At 45.9% G+C, this 20,889-nt stretch overlaps 6 protein-coding genes and 1 non-coding gene across 7 annotated transcripts; 5 read left to right on the forward strand and 2 right to left on the reverse strand.

Moving 5' to 3' along the window:
- The first annotated feature begins 627 nt into the window (after nucleotides 1–627).
- GGS25DRAFT_451346 (fungal-specific transcription factor domain-containing protein) lies at nucleotides 628–3,685 on the forward strand. The gene is made up of 4 exons (XM_049258835.1): nucleotides 628–1,447; nucleotides 1,509–2,289; nucleotides 2,435–2,731; nucleotides 2,790–3,685. The coding sequence occupies exons 1-4, from the start codon at nucleotides 836–838 to the stop codon at nucleotides 3,578–3,580; spliced, it is 2,481 nt and encodes an 826-aa protein (XP_049113090.1). The 5' UTR covers nucleotides 628–835; the 3' UTR covers nucleotides 3,581–3,685.
- A 2,193-nt stretch (nucleotides 3,686–5,878) lies between these two features.
- On the forward strand, nucleotides 5,879–6,540 carry GGS25DRAFT_451298 (uncharacterized protein). The gene is made up of 2 exons (XM_049258834.1): nucleotides 5,879–6,273; nucleotides 6,396–6,540. Exons 1-2 carry the CDS (start codon nucleotides 6,083–6,085, stop codon nucleotides 6,490–6,492), a joined length of 288 nt encoding a protein of 95 aa, XP_049113091.1. The 5' UTR covers nucleotides 5,879–6,082; the 3' UTR covers nucleotides 6,493–6,540.
- Nucleotides 6,541–8,011: 1,471 nt separating this feature from the next.
- On the reverse strand, nucleotides 8,012–9,997 carry GGS25DRAFT_451362 (NIF-domain-containing protein). Its single transcript, XM_049258836.1, has 2 exons — nucleotides 8,895–9,997; nucleotides 8,012–8,832 (listed from the first exon to the last, which is right to left on the reverse strand). The coding sequence occupies exons 1-2, from the start codon at nucleotides 9,885–9,887 to the stop codon at nucleotides 8,152–8,154; spliced, it is 1,674 nt and encodes a 557-aa protein (XP_049113092.1). The 5' UTR covers nucleotides 9,888–9,997; the 3' UTR covers nucleotides 8,012–8,151.
- A 1,212-nt stretch (nucleotides 9,998–11,209) lies between these two features.
- Nucleotides 11,210–13,404, forward strand: GGS25DRAFT_525471 (argininosuccinate synthase; the record flags this gene model as incomplete). Its single annotated transcript, XM_049264791.1, has 14 exons — nucleotides 11,210–11,232; nucleotides 11,309–11,322; nucleotides 11,396–11,451; nucleotides 11,508–11,561; nucleotides 11,613–11,711; nucleotides 11,816–11,868; nucleotides 11,937–12,017; nucleotides 12,104–12,120; nucleotides 12,236–12,374; nucleotides 12,433–12,694; nucleotides 12,773–12,791; nucleotides 12,842–12,995; nucleotides 13,057–13,139; nucleotides 13,214–13,404. 14 exons carry the CDS (start codon nucleotides 11,210–11,212, stop codon nucleotides 13,402–13,404), a joined length of 1,245 nt encoding a protein of 414 aa, XP_049113093.1.
- A 350-nt stretch (nucleotides 13,405–13,754) lies between these two features.
- On the reverse strand, nucleotides 13,755–14,752 carry GGS25DRAFT_451500 (uncharacterized protein). The gene has a single exon (XM_049258837.1). The coding sequence runs from the start codon at nucleotides 14,612–14,614 to the stop codon at nucleotides 14,003–14,005; it is 612 nt and encodes a 203-aa protein (XP_049113094.1). The 5' UTR covers nucleotides 14,615–14,752; the 3' UTR covers nucleotides 13,755–14,002.
- A 3,087-nt stretch (nucleotides 14,753–17,839) lies between these two features.
- GGS25DRAFT_451562 (uncharacterized protein) lies at nucleotides 17,840–18,439 on the forward strand. The gene has a single exon (XM_049258838.1). The coding sequence runs from the start codon at nucleotides 18,016–18,018 to the stop codon at nucleotides 18,364–18,366; it is 351 nt and encodes a 116-aa protein (XP_049113095.1). The 5' UTR covers nucleotides 17,840–18,015; the 3' UTR covers nucleotides 18,367–18,439.
- A 361-nt stretch (nucleotides 18,440–18,800) lies between these two features.
- GGS25DRAFT_t108 lies at nucleotides 18,801–18,885 on the forward strand. The gene has a single exon. It is a non-coding gene; the product is annotated as a tRNA-Gly (tRNA).
- Nucleotides 18,886–20,889: the final 2,004 nt, after the last annotated feature.

Below are 20,889 nucleotides of genomic sequence, written 5' to 3' on the forward strand. Positions count from 1 at the left end.
TCCATTTTCTTATTTGTCGCGAATAACAAAGCTCTAAAAGCTCCAAAAAGCTCTAACTAAAAAGCTCTAAAGCTCTAAAACGGGTTTTGTGCGCCAACGCCAACGCCAACGATCAACCTTTCCATTTCTCGAAACTCGAAACAAGAAAATAACCTTTTCGTGTCGCCATGCCTCCAGGCCGGCCGCCTAAACGGCCTGGTGATGCTATCGATCCAGACTCATCCGACCCAACCTCCAAATTAAAATTACCTCGATTAGACAGAGACAGAGACAGAGATCGTGAACGTGATCGCGACCGCGCTGCTTCTAATGACTTCTCCAGTGTTGTGAAAAGCAAGCTTCAATCGTATACGAGAACGGGACAAGCATGCGATCGATGCAAGGTATGTGTCTCATTCGGCTATTATATATATACATAAAGGAAAAGAAAGAAAGAAGGAGAGTACATTTCTCTCTCTGTGTGCGGTGTGTGGTGTGTGCGTGTGCGCGTAGGAGTTTGTTGAATAGAGACTGAAAAGAGAGAGTGTGTGTGTGTGCGAGAGAGAGAGAAATAGACAGAGGGTGGAGGGGAGGGTGGAGGATGGTCTGAAAAACTGTTCGCTACCATTCCATCCCATTGTACTGCCAACTATCAGACACCCCTTCTTGACCTGGCCTGGTCATGATGATCCTATAAATTCTTCGCCAAACACCAACCGAGATCTAACATGGGTCCTGTCAGGTTCGCAAGATCCGTTGCGATGCTCTGCCCGAGGGCTGCTCGCATTGTATCAACCAAAATCTCGAATGTTACGTGACCGATCGCGTTACGGGGCGTACGGAACGGAGAGGGTACATGCAGGAGCTGGAACGTGAAAAGACGGATATGTTGAATCATATTCGGGAACTGGAAAAACTCCTCCATCAAAATGGTCTCGAAACTAAACCCTGGCGTTCAGCCTCGTTACCGGCCGAAAATACTACCCCCGACGAAGGCGTAGGAAGCCAAATACAAGATTCTATAGGGAATTCAGTAGTGACTTCTCAATGGGCCCAGCCCACATCGTCCAACTGGACGAAGGATCTACATCGAGCTTTTCCCATACCTTTCGCAAACTCTTTGCGTTCCAATGTCGAAATGAGACCAGCGGACGCACATATAGGCGTTGGTGCTGACCAAGCACCCCTAAGTTCTGTTAAGGGCATGACCCTTTCTATCCTTGGAAGCACTATAGATATAGGATCATTCGACGCCCCAGGCATGAACGAACCCTCTCCTGATACCCCGGCTCGAACACCACTCTACAACAGGTCTGTCGTGGCCATGTTGCAGTCCGCCACAAACATAAACCCTTTAATTCCTGTTGACTATCCTCCAAAGGTTGACGCTTTCACGTATGCTGAATGGTATTTTCTCATGATTTATCCTTTCCACCCCGTCCTGCACAAGCCTACTTTCATGTCCCTCGTAAGTCTACCTCCCCGAACACGCGACTAGTTTGATCCAAGTCCATACTAAATGGTCTCAGTTGGGTCGTCTCTACGATGACCCCAACTTCAAACCCACTGTGGCTGAAACAACTATGGTTCACATGGTATTCGCCTCCATATATATGCAATACGGGATTCGAAATCGTGAGCAGCCCGAACAGAGAGCGCGTTTAGATGACTTGTCGAATAAGCACTACCATTACGCTTTAAGCCTGTTCTTTGACTTGGTTGTATCCCATTCCCTCCAGGCTCTCCAAGCCTTAACCATGATGGCCGTCCATACCATGCGATTCCCAAAATCTAATACTAGTAATATGTTGAGCAACTATTGTCTTGGCATGGCTGTTGAGCTCGGCGTGCACCGTGCCTGGAAAAAGCCTGACGAAGAAACCAACCTGGAGAACGAGCTTCGTAAACGAGTATGGTGGGCAATTCTTTCGACTGCTGTCACTTTGAATGGTCGAATGGGACGGCCCATGCCTATTCGGTTAGAGGATATCGATTCTGGGTTTCCTGAGCCGATAGCCGATGAACTTCTTACTAAGGATGGTGTTGACACAACAAGAACAGCTCCATGTCCTTTCGAAATCGGCATTTGTGCTTTCAAGATTTCTGCTTTATTCCTCGAAATGTATGCTCATGTATATTGCCTAAGGAAAGATCCTGACCGATATACCACCGTGATTGGGACACTCGAAGAGCAACTTCAAGCCTGGCGAGACAATCTTCCTCCCACCTTGAAGTTTCAAGACGGAGGACAACTCGAGCCAGATCAATCTATGTTCGCTCTATACGCTGAGTATATGAGTCTCGAATTCCGTAAGCAAATCCCCAATATTTGAACAACCCCTTTCGTGTTCTGGGCTTTCTGGGCTTTCTGAAAATGCACAAATAAGAAAAGTCGAAATCACATTTGCTTTTTATAATACCCTTATCACATGAGATACTAATGTGAGCATTCCAGGATTGACATTACGGCATCCAGCTGCCTGTGTGACGAACAACCCAAAGATGGTCGCAGAAAATACAAGAATATGTGAGAAAACGGCAATGTACATGCTAAAGATCCTGCATAAGTTGTATAGGTTGAAGTCATTAGACACAACATGGTACTGTCTTTCAATATATGTTGCGGCTATATTCTGCACTCTAGTTGCGCATTGGGAAAGACGGCATGAAACAAATGCAGCTGAGGTACAGACCCTTCGAAAGGACATGAATATTTGGCGAAGCATCTTAGCCGAGGCTGGAGATCTTATGGGTAAGTACGCAATCTTCCCCCAGTTACGCACATCATTAACCCATAATTGCCTCGACAGGCTGCGGAATGGGTCTCCATGATGCAGTATCGTCTATTATCGATCGTACTATTGCCTGGATAGAGCATGATCGTCTTCAAGAGTCCAACGGACCAGTCACCCAACCACAACTATCACAAGATATGCTGAAGCAATCTCCACATTCACCACCTTATATTAATCTACCTACGGCACCCAATATAGCGCCTAGTCATAATGATACGAAGACGATGAACGGACCAACGAGCCACGTCATCTCAACACCACGTAATAACTATTATTCCGAGGCCACTCCTGAATCTGGAGCATATTCGATTTCATATGCAAACCCCGCGCCTCATACAACTAATACTATACCTTTTGATCCTAATAACTCCTTCCTATACGCGCAGACAGCCGGGCAGGTGGAAGTGAGTCATGCGCATACACAAGCCCAAGCACAGGCACAAGTACAAGCTCAAGTTCAGATGACGGAACACAACCCCATAGCAACCTTTGCTACACAAGCTACGCAGATGACGCAACCGGAGATCATGTGGCGGCAACAGCCTTCAGTAGGAAATACTTGGCAAGACTGGACAGCCGCCATCGTCGATAATCAGGATCGATATAGCGCCAGCGCTCTGATGTCTCTAGGCGGTTCTGGCCCGAGGCCCAATGCCCATGTTGATGGCAACGCAACTAGCGGTTTGGCCTTGGGAGTGGGCATGGATAATACCCCTACGACAACCACCGCCACCGCCACAAACACTGGCTCTATGCAATGGCCCTTGCTCCTATTTTCGGATGGAACGGGAGTGCTTGAAACATAACATCTTCCAAAAGTAATAAGCGAGTGCGTTCATTTCTATAAACGCGGCGTCTAGGGGACTTCGAATCATAGTTCACCATATGTTGCATGATACCATTCATGGTGTGATATTAAGCCCCAACAGGAGTTTGGAGTTACCTAAAGCAACTGCAAGAAAGTATTCCAATGATTTATACAAGGATATATCTACCTGTTGACGATATTGATGTACTATACGACGGGCCGGGCTTGGGTAATATGATATAAATGGACTGTATATAATATAATTTCGGGGATAAAGGGGGCTGCCATACCAGTTGGATTGAACGGGCAAACGGCGTGGACGGCGTAATGGACACCATTGAAATGGCTCCGGGGACAACCTAAAAGAATGGTGTTGGTTATTATGAGAGACTTTCTACTACGCATGATAGCGACGTATTTGTGAGCGGTTTGGTGCCGCGCTGCCGCTGACACTTTCACCTTCTAGGTACTGCTTTCTGGTCTTTGTCGTTATACGCGATCTGTGATGATTTCGATCAGACCCCGACGAAGCTTGCCTGCGCCTACCAAACCCGTCCCTTACGAGGTCTAGGCAACGGTGGTGGAAGGTGGAAAGCTACATGATCGATGTGTAACTCGCCTTTCTGCTTTGGGTAGCACGGGTACGTGCATTCGGTAAATGTCATGGCATGTGCGAGTATCTATCTTCCTATGAGCTTCGAGTTTAAGCACAGTACCTACCTAATAGGTCAATGACCCTGGATATCGCCCCATCCCCATCTAAGCTGATCTACTCAGATATTGCGGATAGTTACGTCGGGTTTTGAAACACAGCGCCGGCTCGACTTCCCCAATTTCTGCTTACATATACAATATAGAGAACAAACACCGCTTTTTCTTCCTCCTATACTGCCCATATCCAGCTCGGAGGTAGATATAGAGATTCTACCACATCCTCGCCGAGGTCATTCATGTATAATACTTTGGTACCTACATACTCTTTGACCCTATCGGCAGTTATAAGCCGGTTTGTATCAAGGGGCTTGGGGGGTTGGTTCGATATCCGGGAGCCTACTCACCGAAGTTTCGCGTATAACGGGGTACCTTCTACATGACTTGCCGTTTTTACCCCCACTCAGCTGAAGTCCGGCTGGCCTCACATATGAAGTCACTCCAGTCTTTGGAGGCACAAGCACATACATTCCTTTCGGCTCAAGATACCCTAACGGCCCACATAGTACACCTCTATCCACATGTCTCGAATGTAGTACCTGGATAAGGAACTACAACGCTTCTTGGGGCATATCAATGCTGGGGTCAAGGAGTCGCAATCTTGTGGCACATGGGACTTTTGCTCCGTCGATTCATTATCGGTGTATTCTGGATGATTTGAGGGTAGACAAGCCCAGTCAGCTTCCAAACAAAGATGAGTGGAAAATCAGAGGCATACAAGTCTTTCTATGGGTACCTGGAAAGGAGCAAACACCTCGAATTGGGTATGATGACAAAGCCTCTCTCGTCGCATGACTACGAGGAGAGAGACACGACCCGGAAAGCACGAATCATCGGAACGGCCTTGTTTTAGAGTGTACAGAACCACACGCTCAAGACATTTGTGCGGCTCGAGTTAGCTATCACGCCGTCGCGTGTAACAACAACGACTCGATACCAGCTATCTACATGGGCCGTTTTGTGACATGATAGTATTATTCGTGGACATGATCTGGACCCACGTGAACAGCCTCCCTGTCAACTCTTGGCCACCTGGCTCTTCCCTGAGTGAGGAAGATCGCCGGTGGTAGGGAGTACTGGAAATAGGTACAACATAGCCTCGCATTTGTGGAGGAACTGAGACGAAATAAAAGAAAACTTAAGCTGCAGTGCTAGCTAGTACCAAACGATTGACCACAAAAGGTTTATGGGGTTGTTGTTCCGACTTATCAACATGCTGGCCTACCCGAACGATCTTATCGCACGATCAATTCTTCCATTCAGTTTCTGTTTGACGAGACGTGGAGTCGAGATGAATTTGTGCCGACGTTTGCCCCAAATAGAAAGGCCTTGTACGCCGTATTGTACAGGTATAGAGTTTGCCGTGAGCAACATGAACTGAGTCCTGGATAGGTAATGAGTCGGTCGAGATTTTGATCTCAACGCCGCCAAGTCCCACTCTTTTGCCGCAACAGTCCGGTAATGCAATGCCTACGTGGTAAATGCCTAGCTATATATACACCTACTTAGATATACCTACTCATAAGGAACCGCATCATGATTCCTCGGATAGACCCCATACTACAGAAGAACCACATATCTTGAACTTATATAAACCCCCTCCCTCCCCCATACCAACATCAAATCCGCCTTGACCAAACCACGCCCTCATACTACTCAACCTTCTCAACTTCTCACCTCTGCATAAAACTACTACTTCTCAACAATCTCAACGTCAACATCAACTCAATACCGTCGACAATAAAAAACAACTTCACCAAAACAAGCCAATCTCACCAACACCACAACAATGCGGTCCCTCCTATCTCTCACCATCGCCCTCCTCGGCGCCACCACAGCCGTCCTCGCCGTGCCCACTCCCACACCCAAACTCATCACCGAATCGTCGAGCACCACCCCGACCCCAGTACAGATCACCGGCGCCGTCGACAACAGCCCGGACTGTGCTTCGCTGGAGGAGTACTGCAAGTGCAAGGATGAGTAAGCTGCCCCCTTTTTCCTTTTGTTGTAGAGAATTGTTGGTAGGGAAGAAGAAAAAGAGGAAGAGAAAGAGAAAGAGAGAGGGTGAGAGAAAAGGCTAACAAAGGGGGGTAAATAAATAGTGACTTCCAGTGCGAGACCAACCCCAGCTGCGAGTGGTGCCGCGAGCACGACGCGTGGCCGCCTGCTAGCACTACTACCGCGACAACGACGGGTTAGATGGGTAGATGGGTAGATGGGTTGTTTATCTGTCTGCCTGTCTGCTTTCCGTACCTTAAGAGGGGGATTAGGTAGATAGGGGTCGGGAGATGGCTCTTATCTTAGGGAAGTCTGCCTTTTAAGTATTTGGTCGGTTAATGGAGGAAAGAAGGAAGGATAGGTAGAAGAAAAGGGGTTGGGGGGGTTGGGGGGGTTGATTAGGTACCTAGCATTGCCGATAAGAGGGAAAGGAAAAGAAAGGGGATTCTGTATCAGAATATGCCCAGGTGTGGAATATTTCCTCTTATTGTGACATGAATACCACTGTCTACCTACCTACCTACTATACCTAAGATTTTCTTGAGAAATGCATTCCATCTGGCCTGTTTGCCGGTGAGATTTAAGTCTATTTGATTGATTAATCTAGTTTAGGGGTTCAGGGGTTTATAGGTAGGTACCTAGGCAAATCAAAGCTTGTTTTTTTCTTTTTCTTTTTCTTTTTTTTTTTTGGAATCAGAATAATTCTAAGTTGGAACCATTTCTTCCAATTTCTATCATTGGAATGCACGAATTCATTAGATGAAGTTCAGAACGATTCTCGCGAATAGGGGTTATTCCCGCTGTTGAAATACCACTAAGGGAGAATGGGGAATATAGGTTAGTCACACATCGATTAATAATGCGTGATCACGCACATAAGTAGATTCATCTAACCGTTAGATAGCCGTTTATAGTAGTCTTCTCTTTCTCTTCAGATATTAATACAGTTATACACCACATGTTTGGTATCTCACTCTGCGCTGCTGCAACGCAGCAGCGTGTATGCTACTACCTACCATTGTGTTGCAATACGTGATATATTCGGTAGACCTTGTCCACCGACACCCGCCACGGTAACAATTTCGCCCACTCGGTGGATGGATCGATTTTGTTTTATATTTACTAAGGCACCTATTCATACACCGCACCCGAGGCGTATGAATAGATCAGATCCTATGAAGCTAGCTCTCGAGTCGCTTCACTGGCTTTTATGGCCACTACTATAGTACATAATACAGAGATTACCTATATTTCATCGTCTTGTTTTTCTTCGTGAGGGACACACACGCGCGGTCCGTTCAGATGTCTCGTCTTCTTCCTCACCCCTATTCCCTCCCTTCTCCCAACCTCGCCACCCCCTATTTTTCCATCTCCATCTCCATCTCCATCTTCAACCCTCGTTTGCCGAGGGGGCTTGTCCTCGTTCCAAATACATGGCATGGCATGGCAACCAACCGGAAAACAAAAAAAGTAGAAGAGAGAATTCCTCCTTTCCATCAGCCGTGTGCCATGCTTTGGTATCCCTCCTCCGTCCGATGTTTGTATGCATGCATTGAACCTAGGTGGAAGGAGAGAAAATGATGTAAAATAAAATAAAAATGTTGTCGGTTATGAGTAGAGTTTGTCGTTCGTTCGTTCGAGGATGTAGTGTATGTAGTAAACGTAGTGGTCAGATACCTAGGTAGGTGTGGCAACGGCAGTATATTTCCTTCCTATACGGCAGCGCACGATGCATTCGTTTGTAAATGCACCAAAACCCATCCTTCCTGCCCCCCTTCTCCGGGTATTCGTTCCCTCCTCTTCTCTACCTATCATACAATTATTCGAAATAGCAATTTGCCTTTCCTGATATCTTTGCTTTTAAGATTCCTTGGCATTTCCCCCTTCGGCTTTAGAAGGGGTAGAATCGGCACTCTGAGTGTTGGCGTTTTGCGCCTGTTCCCCCTGTTTGGAAGCAGGTAGGAACCAATTGGTGAAGGAGGACTTCATGCTTGTCATGGCCTCGGCCTGGGCTTTTTCGTTGGCCATCTGCTCCTCCTTTAGCCATTTTTCGCCGTTTTCGCGGATCTCCTTTTCAATCATCCTGTAGTTGCGCTGGCCACGTTCACGTGCGATATCCTGCAACATCTTGCCCTGCGCGAATGCCTCGCTTGGGCTAATTTCACCATCCTGCGACACCATCATACTCATGTTGCTCGGCTTCAGGCCTATCATGCTACCGAGAGCCCCCATACCGCTCTTCCGCTTCCGTTTTTCCGCCTCAAATCGCTTCTGGAATGCGGCACGCGCTATCGCCTCCCGGCGCGCAAACTCAGTCGGGATGTGCTTGCCCTCAAAAGATTTCAGAACTTCTCGCACATCCTTGTATTGCATGGTGTGAATGTATTCGAGGAAGGGGATTAGCGCCACAAGCTCAGTATCCTTGGGATCGCCTTCCCATTTCTTGAGCACGATGGCGTTCTCGGGTTGGTTTCGTACATGGTCGGCCTTAGTGTCGATTATGATAACCTTAGACAGATCACGGTTTAGATATGACAAATCCTAAATAATAGACATATTAGTAACTATACTGATAGAAAGTTGGTAAACAGAATATGGCCAACCTTGACGATTTCCCCGTCCTTGTATTTAGTAGCTTCCCTAAACAAAGGCCATACGATAAATCGAAAAGGGTCTAGTTTCCGAACTAAAGGCTCTCCTATGGCAAACGGAACGCTCGTAAACAGCACTAGCTCATAGTACTGGCTGAGATAGCGCAAGAAATAGTCAACGCCGGGTCGCTTCGCAACTCTCCAGCCGTGTTCGCGTGTCCATTCACTGTGTAGGAGCAAATCTTCCAAACTTATACAGAGGGTGTAGGGCCGCTCGAACATGGGATCGGGATCGGGAAGCAGCTTTTCGAAGGCCGGCTCGCTATAATAACTCGTGACATCACCGAAGCGAGCCATCATGCGTTTCCACCATAAGCTAAGTGACCAGCCGGTAGGAATGTCGGTATGCGCCTGAGCTTCATCCTCATCCCAGTCACGGCCGAGATAAGCAAATCCAAGAATTCCGGTACCCAGTGCTAGGGCGTACATGACGTTGGCAAATCGATTTCGTCGCTTCTCCGTCGAACTGATGTATGCAGAGGCTGGTAGCTCTCCACGACCGCGACCACCTTCTTTTGTTTCATGCGTGTCATCTTCAACGGCGGCCAGTGCCGATTTATTGGTAGCGCCGGCCGTCTCATACTCTAGTGTAGACGGGATACCTTGGGTGAGATCGGGAAGGGAGCTAAGGTCGGGTTTCGAGCTGGAAGATTCGGTAGGGGTATCTTGGAAATCGGCATGTTGCGCAGGCTGCTCAGGCTTCTCAGACTTCTCAAATTTCTCAGGTTGCGCAGACTGCGAAGGCGAGGGAGTAGGCTCGGCTTTGGAGGGGTTGGATTGGGAGGACTGAGGATTTGGTGGAATGCCTCTTGAACTTTTCTTAGCCATACCTCGGGCCCATATTGGAACTGGCGGTTTAGATTGTCTAAATATAGCGGGAGCTATTAAGGTTGATCTTGGGAGCATCGATGGTCGCGCAGAGCGCGCAAGAGCTCTGGACAACATGGTGCCAAAGTGGCGGTCTTTAATGCGCGGACCTGGCAATTAGCCGCTCAAGGAAGTGTTTAAATTTTGTCGTCGCAATATAACAGATAAATCAGATGTACCAATTATGTCCAATTTTGTTTTATTTTTGATGCGAGTAGGAATATAGGCCAAGTGCTAGACGTCGACGTAGACGTAGAACGGGGAGTTGAGAAATTAGCTGTTGGGGGAAATTTTTAGAATGACATCGCATGTCTTCTCAAGCTCCGAATTAATTTTTTTCTTCCCTTTTGCCGAAGTTCTGCCCTCAGAGCTTAGGTACCCCACCTCACTGCAAATTCTATCGATTGGCCAAGAGTGTTTATAGATCTTCAATGTTTAACTAGATGTACCTGCCTCTAGCTATTTAGTTGACATCATTCTTTTAGATAGCATATTTACATGGTAATCATCCAAATTATTCAAAGTTGTACTGATAGGGCTATTATGTATCTTTGAATATTGAAGTGCACGCATGCTACTTTATGCATAGCATTTCTTATCATCTCCTATAATTACGTAGCAACTAGCTCAGGTCCAGATAACATAGCTCAATCTGTGAATCTCAATTGACGCCCTAAAGGTCTACTAGCTAAGCTACCATGCAATGCTCGCGGCGAAAACAGAGAGACTATACTATTAAGTTAGGTAAGAGATGTAAGTTTAACTTATGTGCCCTATAAATTCATCTCAATAAGACTCCATAGTAATACTATCTACATCAATTGATCAATTAATGTAAGGGTCTGTACCCCGCGGTTCCACCTCGAAATGCCCCTCCAACGTCATTTCCTCCAAACTTGTAAAGACTGAAATGAACGGCGGGGTTGCCATTGACTTGATCTACCTGAATTAACTCGCATAGTTATGTGTCAAGGGCTGAAAGTTGACAGCTGAGACATCAATGACATCCTAAATATATGAATATATAGTTCCGGTATCGGAAAAAGCTGGTACCTAGTAAGATCCTGAATGATTGAATCTAGCCTTCTTATCCGAAGGTTATCAACGGATTTGGTTGATTGGAAAGTTCCCCACAAATAATTTTCAAGCTGTGTTACCACCAAGAAAAAGTTTATCTTGTAGTCGCTTTGCATATTGCAAGCCTTTCAATGTTCCTTCCGGACCTATTTATTAGTCACACTTAGTCCTCACATTCAACACGCCTCCGTTTCATCAAACTCAGTTACACTTACAAGTGATCATTATATTGCTTGTATACTAGACAGTTGTAGCATTTGTTGAACCTCAAGTGCTCAAGAAACTCCAAATATCAAGTATAGCACCTATCACCATCCGACATCATGTCCAAAGGCCGTGTCTGTCTGTGAGTTTCTACCTAACTATGATATTTGCCCCTATATCCCTATGATTCTCTACTAACTCGTCAACTCATCACATAGTGCCTACTCTGGAGGTACAATCCCAAATTCTTGAACTGGCATTCACGCCGGCAAGGCAACTAGACTAACGGAAACTCCTAATCATAGGTCTTGACACCTCTACTATTCTAAAATGGCTAATTAATGACGGCTACACCGTCGTCGTATGTTTCCCCTTTACCTTTTTTGTATCGTGTATCAGTTTCTAACCTTAATATAGTGTTTCCTTGCCAATGTTGGACAGGAGGAGGATTGGAAGGCTGTTGAAGAGAAGGTATACTCCCAAGTATATGCCATCCTCAGAAATTTAATCTAATCTCTCTAGGCCCTCAAACTTGGAGCCGAGTCTATGGTCATTCGAGACCTCCAGGCCCAGTTCGTTAACGAAATAGTATTCCGAGCTACACAATGTAACGCCATCTATGTAAGTCACCTCACGCCCGAAGTCTCGGAAGCAATCTAGAGACTACTTTCATGGCAGCCGATAGTCACAATAGCCAAATGAGATCTATCTAACAAGCCAAATAGGAAGACAGATATCTTCTAGGAACCAGTCTGGCTCGCCCAATCATTGCTCGCGAGTAAGTCAACCCTATCATGTCTTTTATAAGGAATATACATGTAAATGACTAACGCATGGGCATTATAGACAGGTTCGCGTCGCACAGGAGTATAAGTGCGATATACTCAGCCATGGTTGCACGGGCAAAGGCAATGACCAAGTTAGATTGTACGTCCTTCTTAATGCTGATGTTGACACCTTACTAGAAAGGTCGATCTGTTTAACAAGGAACTTACTAACAATCTGTATCATAGTGAGCTTGCCTGGAAAGGTATGTTTGTTCCTCGCCACCTATTAGTTATTGTGGCATCAACTAGAATATTGTTGAGACGAGCGACTGCTCTCTTGTTCAGATATGAAAGAAATTTTCAACTAATAGTCAAAAGCACTGGCGCCGAAGGTCAAAATCATTGCACCTTGGAGAATCGATGCTTTCATCAACAAGTTCCAAGGCCGGGCAGATCTCCTCGAATACGCTCGAGTCAATGATATACCCGTCTCCTCAACCCCCAAGGCCCCGTGGAGGTAATTAGTCTTCTGTTTAGCCTACACTTATACTTATACTTATCTAATATTTTCCTAGCATGGACGAAAACCTTGTTCACTGTAGTTACGAGGCCGGAATCCTCGAGGATCCCAACCAAGAGCCACCAAAGCACCTCTGGAAGATGACCGTTGATCCCATAGATGCCCCCGACAAGCCGTACCACTTCACTCTCCAATTCGCTAAGGGTATTCCTATTAAACTCACTACTGAGGATGGTAAGGAGGTGACTGAGCCTGTGGAGCTATTCAAGCTCCTCAACAAAATTGGTCATGACAATGGTGTTGGAAGAATTGACATTGTAAGCCAAACCAGTCCACCTTCTTTATTTTCAGCGAAACCCTAGTCACTAGAACACATTGCTAACAAGCTCCCCTAGGTCGAGAATCGGTTTATTGGTATAGTCATGTGTCCATCTTTATAAATGTACCCCTAACAATTGTATTAGGCTTGAAGAGCAGGGGTTGCTACGATACTCCCGGCCTCACCATTCTCCGTCTCGCGCACATCGATCTTGAAGGCTTAGTCATGGACAGCAAAGTCCGAGAACTCCGTGACCAATTTGTCACCATCTCATGGAGTAGACAGCTTTACAATGGCATGTACTTGTAAGTATCTAATGCCAAATTCTGCCTTGTGAAAAAGGTACTAATAGGTAAACAGCTCGCCGGAGAGAGAATTTGTTGAGAATTCCATAATATTCTCGCAGCAAAACGTGAACGGAACCGTTCGCATGATGGCATATAGTATGTAGTTTGACCTCGCAGACCAGTGAAGATTCCCCGATAAGTCAAAGAAAAAGTTGCTGACGCGAATACAGAGGGAAATGCCTACACAATTGGCCGCAGCAGCGAGACCAGCAACCTCTACAGCGAGGAAGATGCGTCGATGGATTCACTTTCGACGTTCGCACCTGGCGATACTACTGGGTTTATCGCCATCCAGGCCATCCGCCTTACGAAGTACGGTGAGAGCAAGATTGCCCAGGGCACTCCTCTTGCCGAATCGTAAGGTGTGTTTGTACATCTCTTTCATGAGCTCAATGTCTCTTGTCTTGCTTATCAGAACGAGCCAGCTCTGTGCTTGTCGTTTATGCGTAAGATTTGGGAAATTTCGACTTATCCCATACCTAGGTAGCCAAAGTGGATAGAAAAAAGTCACTCCCTTCACATTGATTGTTCATTACTCGTGCTGTTAGAAGGAAACTACGAATACTTCAAGTATTTGTGTTATGATGCGATGATGTTTTGATCCGATGCCACCACAGAGGTAACCATCCAGGATGCATCCACGATATGCCTTCATCATCCTATGCAGTTATCTACCTAGGTAGGTGTCTATTCAACCGTCTACGTTTGAAATATTGGTAATGGTGTCACTTTCTTACTAACACTTCGTTCAGTTAATACCTATGCGGCATAGTGACAGGGCATCGGAACTTGGATCAAAAATTCAGCGCCCTAATATCTTGCATACCAAGACTGACAATGTGGTATTATCTACCGAGGTAAGCAAGTACCTAAGGTAGGTATTTCAATTAGACGTTGTTGCATTGACTACGTAGTACATTATTATCCATCAAATTTGGTTTCTAGCCGGTTTATGCTCATCAAAAGAATCGTTGAAGGATCCAAGACCTAACAACCCAAATAACCATACTAAATAGTATAAGTACGAACATCCACGACAGTATTCCTGCTATGATATGGTCTCGGAAAGTTTGTGCGGCATCGCCTTTGCTGTTGTTGTGTGGGAACGGACGGCCTGGGATGGGAAGGTTCAATATCTTGCATAATGGTTCCCATCCCTGACTGACTTCATAAAAGAACAGCTTCTCGGGAGGTACGACCTGTCTCAGATGTTCCTCGTGCTTGCGAAGCGTATCCTCTTCAATCTTCTCCTGGTTATAGCGCCACAGCATTATTTGGTGGAATCGTTCGCGCCATACGCCGTAAACTTGCGTCTTATGTAGCCATAAGACCACCAGGGGAAGATACCACGTCCCCATAAGACTGTTTAAATAATTCATGCTCCTCCACCAGGAGGCCTGGTCTCTTGTGGTGGCTATTACGATGGCATCGGGGTAGACTCGCATGATCTCCGGCGTGAGGGTAGCAGCGGGGCAATCCATGGTTGCAACGTAGCCGTCGAGCACTTCTGAGATGAGCCAATCGAGTTTCTTCTGTTCCGAGAACGTCCGGGCCTTTGGGGCAAGCTCCATGATATCGAGCCAGGCTTTTATCTGATCAACGGGGCCTCCAAGGGACTGGATCCCCGAGTCGTGAACGGGGCCATCGAGAAGGATAGCAAGAGCCTCGTTGAGAGTCTTGGTACCGGTACGTGACCTATGAAATTAGTTCAAGTTCTCACATAGCAGGAGTGTATACTGGATAAACATTCTACGCTGCCGTATTTTTATTGAGTATTTGTGAAGAAGTTGGTTTGGAGGTAAAGTTTCGGTTTCAAGCAACTAAATTCGACTTACATTCCAGCACCAATGACACGAAACCTCGTCCCAGGAGGACCTGGAAGCGAGGGACCGTTACCCATGGCGACAACCTCACGATCACCAATAAGAAGCTTCCTCAATTCCACAGAAGTGTGGCCTGGTTGTCGGTTTGTCTGTGTTCTAGACCAAGCAAGCTGTATTAAAACATTAATGGCGCCGTACGGGCTGAAAATGGTGTCATTCAAGGTGACTACCTCTCCTTTATACTCTTGACAATCACATCCCACGCATCTCTCGTCATGCTGCGTCCAGGGTTACAGGGCGCCAAGAACCGGGAAGCACATACATATATAACGCGTGGTTCTCAAATATATTATGCTGATTACACTGATCGTCATCATGGCTAAACTCCGTACACTACGCACATCCTAACCTGGTCTAAAGTGCATAGCTATTATAGACAGCTTCACTGCCGAACGGGTGAAACGGCATCCCAACAGAGATCTTATCCAATCTACTCGACGTCGCATCTGGCACTCCCATCCCCTGTACATTTATCCCAGCGGCTCTCCAAACTTACCTCCTTATACCTCAACAACCTGTCCGCGAATCGCCAAGCCGGTTGAAAGCAAAACTCTTTTAACAAGAAAAGGAAGGCCTACCTGTCCAACTCCTCTTCCCTCCGTGCCTAGCTATAAAAGAGCTCTCTCACATGCCGACTTACAGGTCAGAACTAAGAAAGATCGGCGCTCGCTTGCCTCTCGATAATATAAAGAGCCCGCGGATCTTCGCCCCACGACAGTCGCGAAAATGGGCAAAGAGGTCGGCGGACTTTGAAAGCCCGCGCCCACGCACCGAGTTTAGTCTCGGGTGTAGGAGTGAACGCGTATCGGGTTTTATTTCCTTCTTTTTTGCCTTTAGTCCCTAGGAGCAGCAACGTTACTTAACTTGCTGAAAACATCTGAATAAGATATGATACATCCCACGGTCCTCTGGCCAAGTGGGATTCGGCACGGGTAGAGGAAGAGGGATTGGGTATCAAGAACGAAGAATGCTGGGGCATATATGTGGTCGATGGGGTTGAGAACTACCTACCTGGTCCTACCTAGCAGATAAGTAAGGCTGCTGCTGCTTTCGAAAGGCTTTATAGAAGAGGATGGCTGATACCTACCTACGTAGTATTGTGCGTGCTTGGATATCAGTCTTTCCGCTGGTCCGCTTCCGACTCAGCATCGAATAATTCCACGCGAGGCTATTTGGGACATCGCCATTCAAGACCCAGCTGGGATAACCGAAGCACCAATCCTCATTCGGTGGGATCTAAGTCCGGCTATAGTACGTAAGTAAGCCTCACAGTCCTTACCACGTCGTCACTGTCTCCTCCTTTCTTACTAAGCTATTATATTTTGGCCGGGCAACGTTGTTATCTTTAATTTCGCAGTTTCGGCGAGTATGAAGCTCAACACCTGGGTATTTGCAAGTGTCTCCTATGTTTGGAGATGTCTCCAGTTGGTCTGTATAATGTCCCCTAAAAAGCCTTGGTTGAGGTAGACCTCTTATGATTTCTTGAGCATACGTCTATATCAAGAGCCGTAGGAAGGATTGACCGTAGCATCTGTGTAGCTGCTGGGTAGCGGAGCACACTACACACACACACACACACACACACACACACACACACACACACACATATATATATACCTAGCTGAAGGTATATAAAGAGTCAACACGACCCCCCCCCTTCCCATTTCCCTTTGGTGAGGAATGGAAGGTAGGCGTCAATACAGTTATTATTCTCGATATACCCCCTAACTTCTATCTAACTTCTACCTGGCTACCGAGATGCTGCTGCTGTATACCTAGTGCAAGACCTATAATCACGGGACATACTGACAGTCTGTTATAGTTTAACTAGCGGAAAGAAGAAGAAGGAAGAGCCCTTCGGTATACCTACCTACGTAATTGCTTCATTTTGCTATCGGCTTGCTGATGTTTCTCTACTGGATTCTGCTGCTCTTACTTACGTACCTACGCTAGGTTCGTCATCTGTGGCATTTAGAACTCGTTTACCACCAGATATGTTGTATTAGGGAGGAAACCCGAAGGTTGTTGGCCGTCGTAAACACTAAAATGAGTATCATAGGTTGGCAGGGGAGCAACTGAGCATTATGCATCTTGAACTGAGATGAAAGGAGACATGGAAGTGTCTCACGTGTGTGTGTATTCCAAGATTAGCAATTGTCAGAACACGTAGTTATCTACCTAAACTAAGGGCTCATCGCTTTTGTTCTGCCCTCTTTGAGTTTGATCTATAGCCCCTGTAGCCTTGCGAGTTATGATGGGTGAGGCTGGGGTGAGACCATAGCGATAATCAGCTTCTTTCAAGTCAGAGACGGAACAACTCTCACGGAAACTGCACCATTCCCAGCCCAGTTTCTGGAAATCGTCTATAATACCTACCTACCATGTCAACCTTGGAAGTCGCCATATTTCTTTTCTTTGCGTGATGAACAAGAACCAACTATATCATCCTCAAGCCTCTTGCTATGGTCCTACGCCTGCTGCCTGCCAAAAAAAGACACACCATCCTCCCAGCGATAAATGGACCCAGAAGATATCTTATCCCATCTCTAAGCCAACCACAAGACATCGCCAAAACAGTCCTCGTCAAAGGTTCCTCGCCAAAGGTCGCCCTGAGTCTCACATTCTATGCAATCCTTCTCGCCCAGACTCTCATAAGCACCAATAGCGTCCTCCTGAAGTGTATTGAGCTTGGTACAGCCGAAATCAACCCAAGGTCATTTATAGAAGTCGTCATTTGATGTATACCTAGCTCAAGTCACAACATGAAAAATAATACCCAATCTCGCAGTGCATGGCTGATTTGGACGAATCCTCCGTAGGCCATTTGGACGGTGGTCAAATGGCAGCAAACCTATCTGAAAGGAAATGGTCAAATACTATTACAAAAAAGATATCACTTACGCTATACCTTTTTCTCTATCAAATGCCGATAGGATCTACTTGGAGAAGATGTCGCTCTGTTTGAATTGGTCCGAGACATACATGTGACCCCCCCGGAAGTTCTTCTTAGCTTGTGGTGCTTGGCCTGGTTCTTCTATCTCTTCGAGGCATAGGAGAATTATGACTGACGCAGCCAAGTGAGCCTTATCATGTCACGCCCCTGGCTGACAGATATGTACCTACCTACCTATGTCGGCATGATCGCCGGCGATTTTGTGATATGCGGTCTATGTATATTGCGCGGTAAGTACGGTATTGCGTTTAAATTCCCACCTTACCTTGGTATGCATAATCAACTTTGCCATCCATCCATCCATCGAAAACATCTAGAAAAGCCCGATCATGGCTCTAAAGGGGAGGTGGTAATGTATGGATCGCCGTGTACCTGCATCACATATCACACTTTCTTCTTTTCCGTGGTCATTGTAACCTTCTCCGAGTTTTGTTTGTCTGCAGTGACATCCATTGCTTATCCAGATCGCCAGTTGGGCACTCTTTGATAGTCCTTATCCTGGACCTTGACCTTATGGCCACGGTAATATTGAATGCAAAAAACGGTATCGGCAGCTCTAGTGGAGGGTTTTCCCCAATTTGGTTGACGATTCGATTCGATATAGGTTGGGGTGAAAATGTCAAAAGTACCTACCTAACTAGATGAACATTTAGACTGTAGATAGTAGAGCGGACCTGAGCGGTAGGATGACAGGACGATACTTCGTATATGAAGCTGACAAACTACAATTGAACTACCTAGGTTAGGTTATTAAATACGTTATTAAATACCTACCTAACCCACCTGGGCACTAACCCCGTTTTGCCGTTGGAGAATGAGCAACGGATAGATGTCCGGATGCCCGGTACTTGCACTAATGCATCACTATTATATAGCTCAATGTCTAACAAGCTTACATCAATCACCACACAACATAACACAGCATGAATGGTGTAGCGGTAACATTCAACCCTTCCACTCTCTCAAGAGCAAGGTTGAGCTCGGGGTTCGACTCCCCGTTCATGCAATCATTTTTCGACTGTTTTTTTTTTTTTAAAAATCCCCTCTCTTTTTCCATTTCGGCTCCATAACTCCATAACTCCATAACACTACATAATGACCATCTACCCAGGCAAAGCCAGCCCACGTTACTAAATCTAGGTACTAGGTAATTACGGTAATTACTAGCATTCCCCTCTTTCACTCCTCAATTATGGCTACGATGGTCTGCTCTTGGTAGCGATACTGTGGTTTTATTTTTAGAACGGAGCCTTGCACATCATCATTAGAACGACATTTACCACATTTAACTACCACCATCAATTAAAACAATCGTAGCGTTTCCGCAGATACCCTTCTTTTGGTTACATACGTCAGAATAATTTTTAGAATATCTTGCAAGGGTTTGTCAGGTACTCTGCCCTTAGTAGGTAGCTGTAGGTTAGGTACCTAGTTAGGGTAGTCGTTATGTTATGTTATGTTATGTAGGTATATCACTTTAGCGGATTTGCGGGCGGGTTCAAAAACTGACGTCTTCCTTACCCATCTTCTTTACCCAGTTTACTTGCACCCTAGGTTCTGACTAGTTAGTTGTGTGTCTGTGTGTTTCACTTGTGGTGGTGGTGTCTGGTGATAATCTGTTGCTCGTGATCTGATGATGTAGTTATCGTGATGACATAGTCACTGTAGTCTCTTTTTTTTTTTTTTTTTTTCTTCAGGGGTGATTTTTTTTTTTTCATTTGAACTTTGTCGATGACTTACGCAATTCAATGGGGATTCAAAACAATTATAACGGGGTTTTCAATTTTCTTTTCAATTTTCTTGAACACGAGATGTTAGATTGCCATACAGAATCTCCATAGGTGGCTACCGAACGGCGAAAGTTAATCAACACCAGGAGTTTTGACTGTCATACTGTATGTTTGTTGGTATGTATGTTTGTGTGTATATCCCGACGACATACATCATGATGCATGTACGGATGTAGTTATTAGTGACAGTGACATAATCTTGTACTAGGTAGGTACCCGGTGGTCCTAGTCACTTTACACACAGACATCTGCTAGATGCTAGGTATGTATGTACCTACTAGGTAGTATGTTGCTATGATGCTATGATCATTGATGCTATGATGCCATGATGCCACGATGCTGCTATGATAGGTATGTACCTATTTACGTAGTGTAACTTGTAAGCTGTACTCACTACTTAGGTACAACCTGAATACAATACGATCTTTACAACATTAAACCAATAGGATCATCCATATTTAATTGGCATTTGTATTCAACTGCTCGGAAAGCCTATGAACATATACCAAGAAAAGCTCCATATACATTGTTTAATGACTTGTAATCTATATGCCTATATTAATAGACCAATAATAGATGCTGACCTACCCAGTTCTTCCGAATGGGGGAGTAATATGAATAGCCTCCAACGGAAACGGCTCGCTGGAGCTCCCACACGGTAGTTCCTGATCTAAACCAAACTACCGGGCCAGGAACGCTGGCGACTGGTCAGCTTGGCTATCTTGGCGGTTCGTCTTTGCGCTTTGCGCCATCTCCTAGTACCATAGTAGCATTACATAGGTAGGTGGTAACTTGCGCTTTAGCTGCTTAAAGCACAAGCACAAAGCACAGGCACATGTACATATCCATGGATACATACATACATACATACATACATACATATTAAGATGTCAGACTACATACGTACATACAGGCACAGGCACAGGGCCACAGGCACAAGGTAACAAGGGCAAGCTTTCACGTAGGGCTCGCGTAAGGATCTCCAGTTCTAATTTAGCCCGCGCCACGGATCCGATACCCGTAGCTTTTAGACTTTTCATGGCCAAACAAATGAAATCGAGTAACTTGATTCGGCGCCGTTCAGTCGGGAAATAAAATAGGCGGGAACCCACAGCGGGTGTGTTATCCCAATCCAGCCCGTCGAACCGACCAAGTTATATTAGGGCCACGAGGCAAAAACCCTCCCACCTCCCCCCCCCCCCCCCAAGAAAAAAGAGGCG

Source organism: Hypoxylon fragiforme (genome assembly GCF_022984875.1).
Source record: "Hypoxylon fragiforme strain CBS 206.31 chromosome Unknown GGS25scaffold_9, whole genome shotgun sequence".
NCBI lineage: Eukaryota > Fungi > Ascomycota > Sordariomycetes > Xylariales > Hypoxylaceae > Hypoxylon > Hypoxylon fragiforme.